Source organism: Lepidothrix coronata, unplaced genomic scaffold, assembly GCF_001604755.1.
Source record: "Lepidothrix coronata isolate B3197 unplaced genomic scaffold, Lepidothrix_coronata-1.0 Scaffold2, whole genome shotgun sequence".
NCBI lineage: Eukaryota > Metazoa > Chordata > Aves > Passeriformes > Pipridae > Lepidothrix > Lepidothrix coronata.
Genome location: NW_016690182.1, coordinates 558420 through 574496, shown reverse-complemented (window position 1 = coordinate 574496; position 16077 = coordinate 558420). Strand labels below are relative to the sequence as shown.

Below are 16077 nucleotides of genomic sequence, written 5' to 3'. Positions count from 1 at the left end.
CTGACACAGGACACCAGGACCCTCCCCCAGTGCTCTCATGCAGATCAGAGACTCGCTGAGCTGTGTTGAAACTGGTGGATACGCAGCCAGTCAGCTGAAATAACTGGTGTTCTTCTGTGCAAAACCAAATTCTGAGTTTAGCTCTAGGAATCCAAGCTTTAAAAATCTCAGAATGTCCAAGCTAATCCAGTCATCACTTTTGCAATAATTACAGAGAAAATGTTGTGATTATTAGCACCAATAAAGAGAAAAACTTCAAAAGATTTTCTTTAGCACTGCATTTTAGAGATAATGTGCTTTACTTTAATATACAGTTAAAATGTCAAGGAAATCCAAAGTATGGAAGAGTTTAATTCAATACCATCTCAACATATTTTGGCAATGTAAAATTCACTGCTGGCATACTGTTCAGCAGAACCATTTTTACAGAAAAACATCTTTCATGTCTTTATAAAAAGCCTGAGGTTCAAGAGATGCAACATTGCAAGCCTTCTTAAACTCTGTTCTTGTACGTGAATATCTATTATAAAAAGCATTCACTACAGTAAAAAGGACATGTTGAAATACCCTGCTCTGCACAGTAAACGTTTAAGACTGGATACAGCACTTCAGCCTTTCCAAGCTGAAGTCAGGAAAGTGCTCAGCAGCTCACCTTGCTCATTAACTACGTGCTGTGTGGAGTTACTGCAGAGAATGAGACAGAAAAGCGCCGACACGTATTAGGAACAAATGTGCAGCAACAAATGAGTACTCACAGTCACTGAAACCCACAGTCAGCATAGGGAGTCAACTGGCTCTTAAGAATGGGGCTTAATTCCCACCAGCAGAACTCAGAGCAATACAAGCATGAGTCAAAAAGCAGAGCTGCAATATTTAAGTGTCCTAAGGAGAAGAACCACATTTTCATTGAAACACGGCAAGGAAAACAATCCAGGGAAAATTTGCAGCATGCACCATTTCTGGGCCTTCCAGGAAGGCCACTGAATAATTTTCTAAAAGGTGGAATGTTACAGTAATCAAATCTCTCTGATATGAGTATTTTGGGGAGGGAGATGAAAGTAAGTTGAGAATGTATATTTTACATGAAAACACAGTTAAATTATTCATTTACGGAATAAATGCTAGTAGGAACTTAAAAAACAAAAAGCCAAGAGGCTTTATTTCAAGAAAACCAATTATTATCATATTACTCAAAAACTTTGTCAAACAAAGTCATTGCAAGTTAAGGTCCTCAAAAGATTTTGGACAGGCAGGATCCATTTTCTGAACACACAGCTTAAACCCACGGGAGGATGCATATGTTTAACATCACATACACATGGGTATAAATGCACACAGCTTTGCATTTTGTGTGTACACTCTGAAACAAAACACACTTAACAATGTGGAGCTATACAGACTATACAATTTACACAGCTGGGTGTCATTCCAACCCCAAATATTACCATTTGCTAGAAAACAAACTTTTACTTTGTACAAGACCTTGACATGAGTAAGTTTACCCCTCGCCCAGGAGGCTGAAACTGAACAATAAGCTAAACAGTCAAAAGACTTTATTTCAACTTGTACAAAAGGCATTAAAAAACCTAAAATACATGCTTTACCAAATATATTACATCATACAAGTCAGTGTGGTGTACTCGATAAATCCAGCTTAACTGCATCCACTTTTAATGGCATATTTAGTCAAAATGTAAAACTGACTACACTGGAAAACATTTATTTTAAAATCAATTTCCAAGTGCATCACCCTAAAAAAAATAAATCGCTCTAGCAAAAAAAAATATATATATATTACTGAGTGAAATAAGGAGCTCCCATTCAGAAAAACGTTCTGTGTAAGCATCATGTGGCATTTCATCTGATTCTCTCAACCAGGCATGGTACCCTACGCAATGTGAGAGGCATTTTTCTGTCTGCTTGGCAGATGGATTCCTTTTTAGGATGGTTAAATTGTTAGTTGCTCAAAACAAAGTTTAATTTCACAATTGGTGATTTAGCTAGAATGTCAAAACACATGTGGGAACTGCCAACAAGAAAATACATCACATCTATTGAAGCTCTTTTTGGCCTCATTGTGATAATATCAGACACAGAATAAGGCATGTAGATCATAGCAATTACAAGTCACTCACAATCCTTTTGTGATGGGAAAAGCATTTCACCCTCCTCTCTGTATTACCTTATACTGCTTTTTTTCACATGGCTTTTGTTCCACATCACACAGAGGTGTGCACTGGCGTGGCAGAATGGGAGGGAGATGAACCTCTGTCAGAGGAGGAAGAAATGGAACGTGTAGCAGCTTCCCGCTGCAAATCTTCAACCTTCTTCTGAAGCTCTGCCCGGATGGCCAGGAGCTCTTTAAGGTTTTGGTGGATTGGAACCTGCCAGGTAAAGAAAGAAGAGGATTACTTTGACTCTTGTAGTGAGTTATCTTCTCCAGCAATGCTGCTGCTGTTGCCTTAAAGTAACACAAGGAATCCAACATCTTTCAGTATATCAGTATCTAGGAAAAGTGTTTCTTTAGTCATTTAAAATGAAGCATTTCAGGAAACTGTCCCCTTTTAACAACACAGCAGGAAATCTATTCAGAAGAGTGAAACATATTCCAATAAATGTACCTGTATCCCTTATCAATACCACTATCAGCTGAACTTAAAATGCCTTTCCTGGGAACTATTTCCCCTGCCTGAGGGGGCAGGACTTATATAAAGAGAGTAGAGTCCACAAAGCTGGCTCCATATGGAGCATCTTGTTACTCTTCTAACCAGGCATCTTTCCAAGAGCCTGACCCCTTCCAGTGAGAAAAGTGCAGCAGCCAAGTGAATAGTGCTTGTGCTGGACCTCCCAGAGTCACACTCCAATAAACCTTTCACAGAAGAAGTGGGTTGTGCAGGTTTCTGCCTCTGCTTCTGACAGTACGCAACAGACACCAGAGATGCACCACCTGTACCAGAGTTCTCAGCATTTTTCATGTTCATCTGAAACATTCAACTATATCATGGCCAAAGGAAGATTCAAGCCACACCAGGTTTTGCAGCTGGATTTTTTATCTCAGACAAGCAAAGAGAGACCTCCCCCTCTTCCAAATTCCACAGAAAGGCCAAAAAAGTTTAACTGTAAATTGCTTTTAATTTATTTTATCCTATATAAACTCTAATTGTTTATAATTTTTGGAAACAGCAAGATGGGAAAAGAATTTAATGGGGCTGATGCAACAATCATGGGGAAATGCAGCACTGGGAAACCTATGGATTGCTGGATGTTGTCACTGGGCTGCTGGAATGCCAGGCTCCAGGGAACTGCATTCACCCACTATTGCTTCCTACTGCTTAGAAGTGATTACAGGGCTGGGATGAACACCTGAGTGTGCCATTTTCACATGGTGCTATGTGAAGGAGGTAGCAAACACCAGAAAGGGTTTCTCTTCTTGCCATCAACCACAACTGAGTCACAAGTTATGTTTTTCTGAATTCTGGCTTTTTAAAGGAAGTACAGCAAAATCCATGGACTGCCATATTTTCAGAACCTAACACTCATGTTTCTGACACAGGAAAATACCATTTAATTTCCAACTTTGGTTCTAACTTAAAACAATAAAATAGTGCCAGCAGTCTTTTTAGGTCAACAATTTTTTGGCCATACACTTTTTTCTTGTTTGTGGCTTAGCCTACGAACAGAAACTTCAGTGTATTCAAAAAGTGCTGCTCCCAGTACCCTGGGAGTCATCAATTCATACAGCATGTCATCCCCAGCAATTTTAAAAGCATAACTTTTTGAGTCTTCAGCAGAACAATCGCTGCACACCACCAAGTTCCCAGTGACCCTGGAGCCCTGCCTACACTGTGCAATGAATTCCCTCTCTTGCAATTTTATCCTGCATCCACCATACAAACTCTTCAGCAAGTGAGGCCACAAATCTACAGAAGAGCCTCCTTCACTAATCAGACACAAAGCACACCCTCCAGAAAGCCAATCTCATTTCTGTGAGGCAGTCTACAGAAAGTGTATACACTTAGAAACATGGCAGAACCGAGTCTGGTGATGAAGCTTGTCCAAGGTGCTCTAACACATACTATGGAAAATTCAAATTTCAGTGCAGATTGAGACTTTCTGGAATTAGCAACCCCTGCATTTATTTTTTTTCCCTGAATAAAAGATCCTTTCCTCACAGACTGCCACTTCACAATTCTTTATGAAGACATTTCCCCGAAACACTTAGGTCCCTAGCACAGTGATTTACCATTGGCATCATTAGTCACACAAGCCCTGGGTCACGGCAGATCTGTACACCTGATTTCTGCACAGCTTAATCACGACTCAGCAGACCAGGCCAATTTCTCTCAGACAGCTTTCACACGGGCATTGGCTGCTGTGTTCCACTGCACAGGGCTCAAGCCCTCACAAAGAGCAGTTCCACACAACCAGCTTTCGGGGAACCTGCCACAAATCCTTTCAGGATACACTACACAAAAGCTGCTGCACAATCTGGCACGCTCTGTAAAGTGCTTCAAGGAGGAAAAGCGTGGTTGCACATCTCAATCCTCCTTCTGCATTCCCAGAACCTCATTCAACAGACACACGCTCCAACTTTGACGCAAGTGCTGTTGTCCCCACAGGTCCACCTTGAAGAGCAGAACTGCCTTTAAATAAATTAGCTAAATAATAATAATGACATTTAAAAAGTCTGTGTCTAGTCAAGTCACACACAAAACTCTTCAACACTGAGACTGCAAAATTATGCTCTCAAAAAATTAGGAGGTGTCAGAATGAAGATGACTTCTCCAAACTCAATTCAGCCTTACCATACATCATTGGCTAAATAAACATTAAAATACTGCCTTCCCCCTTGTATTCCTCATTTACTCAGTGCACAGTTTGATGCTACTTAATTAATGAGCAGTTATTCAATATTTAGCTTTATTTGCAATGTCTGACCCCATCTTTTATTTATTCTTCTGAACTTAAGATGTTTAAGTTTCCTCTTCTGTACTTTCATCTCATGTCAAGAAACAAATTTATTTCTACAGCACCCTAATGAGGTATGGGAGTACTAACACTCCACTTGTACACACAAGGACCTGAAGCTGGCACCTCCCTGATTTTGTGTACCTTGGATCTCCAGCTGGTTTAACAGAGAACTTGGGAATTCTGCAATTGGGCCAAGTGGGTAGCAAGTAGGACACCCAGTAAATAAGGAGCACACACAGAATGACTGCTCCAGGGGAGCTCCCTTACAACAGAGGAATCCTGGGGGAAAGGCAAGGAGAAACTTCATTTCTCTGGAGCAGCATCACGCTCTCTCCCACGGGACAACTCTTCCTTTGTCTGCAGGCATGTCCCCTCCAGCCTACTTTCCCAGACTGTATTCCATGGGTTGAACAGAAAGCAAACACCTCCAGCACTTGGAGCATTATTCAGTCCTAGATCCTATTCCCAGCTAGTGATAACTCTCTCACAGATTCTCTCTCTCAGTCCTTTTATTTATTCTCAGTCCTTGAGAATTCACTGAGATTGTTATAGCCTCAGACCTCTAAATTGGATGAATTTCTTCCAGGATATGAGCAGGCGTGTTTCTGAAACACAATCTCTCTTGCTAAAATCCCATGTTTGCCCTAGAGATGGAATATTTACAGAAAAACAGCCCCTCACCCCAATAGAAGTTCACAATACCATATTTTCATATGGGAAAACATTTTTCTTAGTCACATTCCCATAAGCAACTGAGCCTTCTTGGATGAAGTTTTACAAAACAATTCAGTCAGACACACATACTTGGTGACTCAATACAAATCATTAGAGCCCAGCAAAGCTGTAAGCAAGGCAGAGAAGGGTCTTATAATTGGAAAAAAATTATTGGCCATGTTTTAATAAGGGTGTGTTAGATGTAAACACTGCAAGACAGTTCTACATAAATACCACCATGCCATTTCATATAGTAGTGTAAACACGAGGGGTTTTCTATTTCAAGTCTTTCCCAGGAAAGATTCTTTTTGGTTGCCAGTAACACAGCATCATGTAGGTGCACACTGATGTAAAACAGTTCCAAAAATAGGTTTCACACACTGAACTCCCAACACATACTTTAATTTCATGAAGTAAGAAGTCAGATTCAGTCTAGAAAAGTCTTGAGCATTTTCAAGCAGCAATGACTGATTTTTTAGTGATAAAGGTTCATGCTAAAATTACATACTCATGGGGTAAGGAAAAGGTGGTAGAGGCAGCTGAAGTATTACAGAAGTTCTTATAGTAAGACTTGAAAATCAGCCTGGCATGGGGAGCTGTCTTTTCCCCCAGATGTCTTCAATGCTGCTACTGTAATACTCGTTTATAAAAAAAACCCAACAAATTCAAAGGGGAAAAGATAGAGTGAAAACAGAGGAAAATGCCCAAACAAAACCTCTAACCCTCAACCTCAAGTTATGCAGTTTGGGGGGGGGGGGGTTTGTTTGTTTTTGGTTTTTAATTAAACCATTCAGAGAACCAAACAGAACTGGAATTATGATGCTTTCTGGAAGCCTCCTTCCATCTCGGAAGAAGGAATAAAAGTAAAAGGATGAAGCACTGTCAAATGAATTTTGTCACAAAAACCATTAAAATAATAATAACAAAAGAACTTTAGTTCATTTCCACATTTCCTAAAGATGTATCCCCAGGCAGACCTGTTGCTGTCAGTGTCTCCTCTTATCACTCCATGCAAATTCTTACAGATAACCATCTCCATTTTTGTCACCTCACACCATTCTATATCAGCATGTCATTTCTCTCTCAAACAAAGCCTTCTTCAGAAGAAAAGGGGTCCAACAACCTTTACAATAACACCTGTAATGGCTTGCTGTGAACGAGGCTCTCCTTTACTTTGCCACTGTTAAGAATAAAAGGAAGTGGAAGAGTGACAGATTCTGTAAGGAACAAGAAGTTTGAAGAAAATCGTTTATTAAAAGATCTTGTTACCACCTTAACCCTAGAAGTGTGTCCTTGCACAGCACAAGTAGTATCTCCAAGGCAAGCTTTTATTACAGTCTTGTTAAGAAATCACGTAATTGATTTGCCTGACATGAATTTGTTGGGAGGCTGACAGCAGCTGTACTGTTTTCTACTTTCTCATCCTGCCTCTCAAATTAGGAGTGGAAGCTCAAAAGATGACTCTGGACCCATCACCCAGACGCATTCAAGTTATTTGTGCTGCTCCACTCCACACATTTCAGTAGAGTGTGCAGCCCTTCCTTTGTCACACCAGCATCCCCACAGTGATGCTGCCAGGCAACAAACACCTGGCTGCTACAGCCAGGTCCATTATTCCTGTCCATAAGCCAGGGAAAAGCACAGACCTACTTCTGCTGCACGAGAGGAGCCTACACAGATGAAACCTAACCCTGCAGCACATCTGTGGTTTGCCTGGGCTGGAAAATTGCCTGGCCATTGCTCTTGAGGGTGTTTTTCTTGTGCTATTCAAATTATTACCTCAGTGTGCTGAAAAACAATAAATTTCATTTCCGTGATTTAACAAAACATTCCTGTAAAATTAAAGTAGAAACATAAAGGTGAAGCACTACATTAATTTTAACAGATTTTGGTGGGTTAACAGGTTAACCTCATAAAAAAATTCTGAACTATTTATAAGAAATAGAAATAGATTTCTTTAATCACATAAAAATTACAAAAAACAGATTAGAAGTTTATCATTCCAAAACAAAACTCACACTTGTATCTAAGATCCATGGTATTGCCAGCTGCCCTATATCCCCAGGGCACTCCTCTCTGGTACGTGCAGTCTCTTTCCCTGTAAGACTTGAGATAATTCTCCCACTGCTAATCATACTTGCAATACTTGAAACCACATCCCCAACCAGTAAGAAGCAGCAAAATGCTGCAAAATTGAGCTAGCCAAGTAACATTCTTCACTGGGAAAGAACGGATTGTAGGTTTCTGCAAATTAACCAGTTAAAATGGGTGGGGTTTTACTTTCCTGATTAGCTACCTTTGCTGCCTCTTTCATTCCAAAGCAGATACTTTTCCTACACTTTAAATATAAGGTACCTACTGCCTATAATGAGCTGAAAAATACTGATGAACACTGCTAAAAACATTCTTTATTGCTTAAAATAGCATTGATACGAAACTATTTTTTAAACTGAATTACCCACATACTTCAAAATCAGAACCTGGTGTAGTGTAACTCTCAGCACACATCATTTCACAGTTATAACAACTTATTCCTGCTTGGGAAAGATAAAGTTGGGTTTTTTTAAAATTATCTCCACACAGAAACTATAATCATGCTATACAATGTACATGCTACATCCCATACAAAAACCACCTAGACATATGACAGCTCCATTCCCTCAAAAATTCAAACCTTCCTCTTCACAGAATTACTACAGTTCACTTCCAGTATTGATTTTCAGGTTTTCATTCCCAAGGAATCCTTCAGGATCCTCAAGTGCTTTTGGACAGCAAAATTTGTCAACACAAGGATACGTGTAAGAGAAATTATAATAGCTACTCACTTATAGTACTGCCAAGTCTTAATTGGATGGATATCTAGTGTGTATTACTGTACTAGCTCAAGGACAGTCATTCAAATGAAAATTGTTCAACAGTGAATGCATTTTGTCTTGTTCAGCGAGCACACTTTATCTATTTTAGCAACACGGAAGAAAGGCTGCAGAGGAAAATGGTTATTTTAAATTCATTGCTTGACTTAGGACTGTCAGTTTTCCAAAAACCTACTCTGTGCATTGGAAAGACAACAGTATCTTTCACTTGAGCTTTTTTGCTCATCTTCATGAAGAGCTGGAACTCTGACAGTCTTGCTTTTAAAGCCTAGTTACAGGATACTCGCAGCAAAAGCCAGTCTCAAATGATGAAGACACTGGTTTCCAATAATAATCAATACTTCCACACTTATTGTAGAGGTGTGCTCCTGAGAAACCAACCAAAACCCCCTAACCTTCTGGAAAAGCAAGGAGAAGCAAACAGAAATTATTAGGAATCCTACCAGGTGGGAACTGGAACAGAGATTTTTGCAAACAACTGCTAGATTCAACCAGACTTGGGAAACTGTACACGCTACAAGCTGATGCCATTGCTTGTTAAAACCTACAGCCCATTTAGATTTAGACATCTGATAGATGAGAGCAATTATTTGAGTGCTTGCCCTTCAAAATATGTTAGAAACTCACAAAAATGAAGATAATTTGCACAGTACTAGTTTCATTCTGTGCATGTTCTGATGCTGTGCTCATTACAGGATACCAATTTTTTTTTCCTTAAATAACTACAGTCTTTCAGCACCCAGGATAGGCAGTTAGTCTCTATTTTATTCCGTATGAATTGAATGCTGGGAGTTTTATCTGCAGAAATCCTGACACCCTGTTAGAGAGAAACTACCGGGCACTGCATGAAACTTTTGCCCCATCTCACAAGAAACTCTTTGCTAACTGTAGGAATGAAATCTCCTTTGCTAGGCAACACTCAGTTATCTAATCTACAAAGTGGCTCCTTCTGACATCTCCCACCTCATTCTTTCATGCAAAAAGATGGACTCAAGGCCAGCAATGCCAAGCAGTTCCAGAGCCACACAATGGCTTTGTCCTGCCACAAAGCGGTGTTAAAATCAAATGTATGAACTTTCAAAAATGTTACAACCAATGTCAACATACTCAGAAAGGAACACACCAAGCAATGTGATAAATAATATCAACACCCCAGTAAGTTCCATGCAGTAAGTTATATGTTATCCTATTATATGCAGGATAAAGCACATCAGTAATTATGTTTTCCAGTTTATTTTCAGCAATTTTCCCAGTGACACTTAGCACGTTATTTGTTCTTTTCAGTATACAATATTTTGTGTTTGACACTGAAGTTCAGCTGACATCTGATCACAACTGTTCAACACATCAAATCCTTCTGCAATTCTATACATAGCATAAAATAAAAGCAGCAATTGTAAGCTATTTATATGCTTTACAGTAATTTCTGTATATACTGAACAAGCAGTTTTACTTATTCCTACCTTTTCCTTTAATTTCTGTGAGTGAGCTGCTACTCTACCAACAGACTTTCCCTGGATTTTCACAGAAGCTCCAGGACTGCCTTCAGCAGATGATTCAGTAGCTGAACTGAATTTCTAGGTTATAGATGGTGCTAGCCTTTTACTCTGGATGACAGTCCACACACAAAGAAAAGAATCAATTTGAAAAAATGATAGGGATTCCTGTGATATTATCACTAACACTGTGGCCAAATTTACAGAACAGAGCTTGAAGGAAAATGATCAGGCATAGAAGAATAAAAAACCCTACATAAAACCAAAACGAAACTAAGCCCTGACCTCCAAGGGTTAAAATGCCACTTCCCAGAAGGCATAAAAACAACTAAACACATCCTAATGGACTATGCAAAATTTGGTGACTAAAATACATTCTCTTCCTTGCCTCTCACATAGCAAGACACAGCTTGAATTAAAAGGACCAGAACTTTTACTCATGCTTTGCACATATGAATGATAAGGGTATACTACTTCAAAACCACTGCTGCTTCAGAAGGCATAATCAGGAATATAATTGCTGTGCTCTCCCCACCTTCCAGAGTTGCCCAAGCAGATACCTAATGACATCTGGCAGCCAGAGCTCCTGAAACCAGTGTCAAGAAGAGGTCAGAATGACTACATGGAAAAGGAAAGGGAAATATATATCAACTGAAAAAATTCAAAAGCATCATATTATGTTATGTATTCCAGACTAGTAGGGTCATCTGAAAGCCCAGGAGTAGGTACCCAGAGAGCCCACACCTCTGTATGAGAGAATGGAAGAACTTATCTTCCAGATGTCATATACAAACATGCATTTCTCCAACTGAAGGGAAGGACAAATCTGAAAAAAGTTTTCTCAGTCAATGAACTCAAGTAAGATAGAATTTAAATCTATCTAATTTTCTCGGGACAAGAAGTCAATAATGATGTAACACCTCCAAACTCAAACCACAGAACATTTTATTTCACTTAAGAATTAGAATGACCTTGCTGAAGCACAATTTAGCAAAAGGGGAGTCTACAAGAAATATCCACATTTAACCTAGAATCTTCCACAGTGTTCACTTCTCAGACTCTTGAGCTTTGAACCGTATGGAAAGAGGCTGTGTGTCACCTAAGTGCACAGGATCTACTGCAGTGCAAAATAAACAGGGCTCTTGATGCAATTAAACACTACCAAAACCACCATCTCAGGCTTCCACAAAACTCAGATTGAACTAAAGATATATCATTCTATGTAATCTTTTCTTTACAGAACATAAGAATAATCCTAAACTCTGTATGTCCCAGTGCAATTAAGAGTATGCTCAGACCTTACCACGCTGGTAAAGGTCTGATGAGACAGATATTTGAAGACAGAGTACAATAATGCAAAAATTAATGGTTATATCAAATTGGCATTCAGTAATTCTAAAATTAAAAAAATGAAAGGTCATATATGCTCATTTCCAATAGAAAAGGCAATGAAGTGCAATGATTAACTTCTCTCAGTCCATTTAAAGATTCAAGCTCACTAATCAAGCTGAAATTAGAAAACCTAAAATATTGCCTCAAACGAAAACCTGCCCCTCTGCTCTTATGAGTTTTCTCTCCCCTAACACAAAGTTGGTCGAAAACAGGTATGAAAGATCCATTCTGATTATATTAAAGGATTATTATTCATCTTCCTTTAAATTCACCTATTGAGTATTTCTCCTTTTTGGTGAGCTCCTAGAAAACAATAAACATTTCCTAGTTTCCTGAAGATGTTTTTTCAGCTGATGAAACAGCACGTGAGGTTGCCTTGAGCTATTCATCAGAGAGCTCTTCATTAACATTAAATTTATTTTATTTTCCCTTATATTTAGTTGAAAACCAAGAGAACACATTAAAAGGTATTCAACAAAATCACCTTTTATAAGTATGCAGGGATGCCCATTCTTTTAATAAATTCACTGATTAAGAAATTCTTTCACTGAAGATAAGTGAAGACCTGCTGGGCATCACAAGGGTCATTGTCTTTTTTTCTGTCATGGAATGGGTGAGTCTGAATGTTACTGAATCAGTTAACAGGGTGTGACATCAGACAATGGAAACACAGAGGAAAGCACACAGTATATTGTGATTAAAGACAGCTTATTTACTTGCTTGTATGAGTTTGTGCTTTGATAATTAGACTGCAATTCTGCATCAAAAAGATTGTTATTTCTGCAGCAAATTTAGCCAAGTAGATGGGAAACACTTCCAAATATTTGTCATAAATATCACATATATTCAGGCCAGGGACAAGAGGAAAGGGATGATATATCTCCACAAGACAAAGCTTATGTGGTAGAACTAAAAAGTTGAAACAGTTGTATAAGTACTTCAAGAAAAACACATGGTAGTGAAGCTAAGGCAGTTACCAGGACCATCACATTTTATTACCCTCGGCTGCTGATCTGAGGGACCTGCTCTCACAGACCAGGGAAGACCAGTGGGTCCCACGTGCCAAAGTGCCTGCAGAGTGCTCTCCAACAGGACAGTGAGCAGGGCTTGTCACTAAGCAGATGACAGCTCTGATATTTTCTCATGTCATCTCTTCCCCACCCTCCCCTCTTCCAGACCAGGACTAGCTTTCGTGTGTGTTTACAAAGACTGCTTGCTCTCAGGGCCTACAGAGCTCAATCAAATACAAGTAATAAACTGACACTGCTGCAGTCAGTTACACTAAAATGCACATAAACCACCCAAAATGGTGTTCAGCAAACAGGATGTTATTTTGCTAAAAAGCAGTTGACAATTTTACTTTAAAAATGGTAAAACTTAAAATACGTGATCTTTCAAAGTTTTAACAAGTTAAGAGAAACAAAGCAGCTCAGAGGAAACACCTCAGTGAGAAGGTAACTAATCCAGACTTTTCCAGGACCTTACAAGGTACTTCTCAGATACTTGGACTTCTACCAGTGTACTGTCCTTGAAATCTACCTTGGAACACCATCTTTTACAACAGCCTCTGACTGGTGGATGTCTAATAAATCTGAAACTCACATCTCATTCTAACACTCCAAGATGAAAGCAGCTTTCAGGCAGTCATTTAATACAGGTAATTTATCATAATATGCTGGGGGGTACCTCGGAATGTTACCTTAGTAAAGAGATGGTGTAGCACTCTCAGATATATTATGGCTGTGACAAAATCTGAATGTTCTTCCTTCAGACTTCTAAGCGTGAGAGCATATGGAGTATTTGTCTGACGAGATTTAGAGATTTATCTGAATAGCAGACGTTACTTACAAGAACAAAAACTGGATGAATCGAGGAGCATGTATAGTGAGTGTTTAATCTTTAGTCTGCCAGCTTGAAATCGTAAAGGTCAATTGAAAACAAGCATCTATGTGGTGCTAAGTTTAGAAAGCCTGCAAAATGAGCCATTATATACTCCAATTCTTTCAGAAACTGCTGCTATATTTTATGTCATCGTTGGTAAAGGGCAAAACATGATTAAAAACAAAGGTACACAAAACTCTACAAGAAGGTTAAGGGCAATAAAAGTATTAAAAAGGGTTATAAAGTATCACAGAAGTGGTATAAAAGTAATCTTCCGACATCAAAGACTGTTAATCTGTTACCTTTCACAAGCCAATACAGTAATACTGTAACTCCCTATTCTACTGGTGACTTGAATGAAAACATCCTTTTTCCAAGTCTGAACACATCCTGCATCTTCTTTGACAAAATCACCTTTTTCCCTATCAGCTGAAATACGTGCAACAGATGAGCACTTTTGAAATTAAATGCTGCATTCAACACTACAAAAAACCAGTAATTTCTCTTAATCTCTGTGATCTTCACTAAAACATAAAAGACACGTGAAAGCTCATACCTGAGGCCGCATCCTCGGGTTCCACCTGACGTAGTAGTTCACCCACAGTTCCAAATGGTTCAGGCTGGCAACAGGATACAGGACGTGGTTTTCATAGTTCACATAGAAAGGATTTGTGAACTCCTCTAACTGGCTGTTTATGTAGGACCACAGTGATACAGTCTTAGTGCTCACCTCCTGATGGAAAAAAAAATAGTAAAAAAATTAATTACGTGGATTACAAAACCTTGAAGTATGACGTTAATGTCTACATATCAGTAATTCTGCCTGTGAAATTTACCTTATCTGCTAGAAAATTGCAAGGTGACTGAGAACACTTCCAGTAGCTGATCATTAAACAGCCTTAAAACTTTAGCAAAACATTTGAACACTTATGCTGGTCCAAGGCTAACAGAGAAAGGAGATTTATATTATTTTCAGAGACACTAAGTCCAGATGAGCAAAAGCAACTTGTACTGCGTATAATTTACAGCAATGTTTACAGCTACTTAAAGATATGGCTACACACTCACCAACTAAACAAACAAAAAAAATAAACTGGTTTTGACAAGAAAAATCAGTGAAGAGATCAGTCGTTTAGAAGATCCAAAACAGCACCTGTGAAAAATAATTACTCAATTTTCCCAGTCATACTACTTGCTCCTACCAATTGATACTATGCTTTAAATTGCCTATTTTACCTTTATTTGCACTTCTGAAAGTTGTATTACCCTAAATTTAACCAGCATAATAATGGTTAGATCAAAGATTGTAAACCTGAACTTGTATCAGATTCATCTTGCAATTTTACACTCCCTCAGCATTGTAAAGCATGTGTTTCTACTACCGCCGTGTCTTAAATTGCATTTCTTTATTGAGAATTACATCTGACTATTCATTTATGAAAGAAAGCTGCCTGGAAACACTGCACTTGCTGAGAACGTGTTATTCAGCTCCATCTTGTGGAATTTACATGCAACTTTTCCCCTACAGAAGCAGCAGAGACAAACCACAAGAAAACAGCAAAGCTGAATGTAGTACGGAATTGCAACTTGCTTTAGAAAATATGAAGTATTAAAACAACAAAGCCACAAGTAAGCAAAAGTGTACTTGGAATATTAACAAGATTTTAAATTTTTTCCCCACAAACCTATAGTATTTCAATGAGTTCATTTCATTTCATTTCATTTAGATAATTTAAATTTCTGTAGTCTTCAACCATAACTTCTATGTCCTAAAGTGACCTGTAAAGTCAGCATTGAGTTCCTTTGGAAATAGTGAAAGAAATGCTAATATAATTTGATAATTACTATTATTTATAATTGTGTATGTTGGCTAAAAACACCTGCAAGACAACTTACTAAAACCCTCAACACCCTGAACAGATAATAACTAAAGAAACATAAGTGCCACCTCATTTAATAGCAGGGCATTCAGTACATATTTCTCATACCATGAAAATTTCATGTGCAAATTGTCTTTTAAGACTATGTGACAAATGTATCCCAAACCCACAGCTCAAATGTTCTTAGCTCTTGTATTCTAAGCATTCTTTTATAAAATCAGCAAACTAAGAATGTGCATAACACTAATTATTTACCTCTTTTAATCTCTCTTTTTCACAGTTGCATAAGAAAGTACCAAAGAGACAACTGTAAAGGTGATCCAGAATGGTGATCAAAAATAACTCGTTGAATTCAAAGGCTGCAGGAAACTGAAATAAAAAAATTGGCAAAATTACTTTAAACTTTACTTTAAGCAGTATAGAAAGGAAGAAACTCGGACATAAGAAATAACCAAATAAGATTTTTTTTCTTATTATTTAGAGATTATTTCAAGGAAAACTCAGGAATTTCAGTAACTCTCACTGCAATACATTCCACCTATGTACTTCTTCATAAATACTTCTCCGAGACAAACTTTACATTCATTATCCAAGCATACTAGAGTACAGGCATTAGCTAATGTGAAACTGGTGATACAAAGCAATCCATTTTAAGATGCTCTAACAGTACTCTGTTCTCACTGCAAACCCTCAAATATATACTTTTTATCTCTTGTTACAAGACAAGAGAACATTTTTTGGAAAAAAAAAAAAAAAAAAAAAAAAAAAAAGAAGATGATGGCATTTAAGAGTTATTTCCTTTTCTAACATGGCATGAATTAGATAATAAAGACTGCTACAGATACATTGTGCTTAACATATATTTAAAAT

General features: G+C 38.2%; 1 protein-coding gene across 4 annotated transcripts in view; it reads right to left on the bottom strand.

Annotated features, from left to right (window-relative positions):
- Nucleotides 1-1132: 1132 nt before the first annotated feature.
- The window catches only part of MTMR1 (myotubularin related protein 1), a 37586-nt gene continuing 22641 nt past the window's right edge, over nt 1133-16077 (bottom strand). For all 4 annotated transcript variants that reach the window (XM_017816599.1, XM_017816607.1, XM_017816613.1 and 1 more), the window contains 3 exons: nt 15463-15576; nt 13884-14060; nt 1133-2384 (listed from right to left, as the gene is read on the bottom strand). In XM_017816599.1, coding sequence (XP_017672088.1) covers nt 2220-2384; nt 13884-14060; nt 15463-15576 — 456 coding nt within the window. In that variant the 3' untranslated portion in view covers nt 1133-2219. The remainder of the gene's footprint in view (nt 2385-13883; nt 14061-15462; nt 15577-16077) is intronic.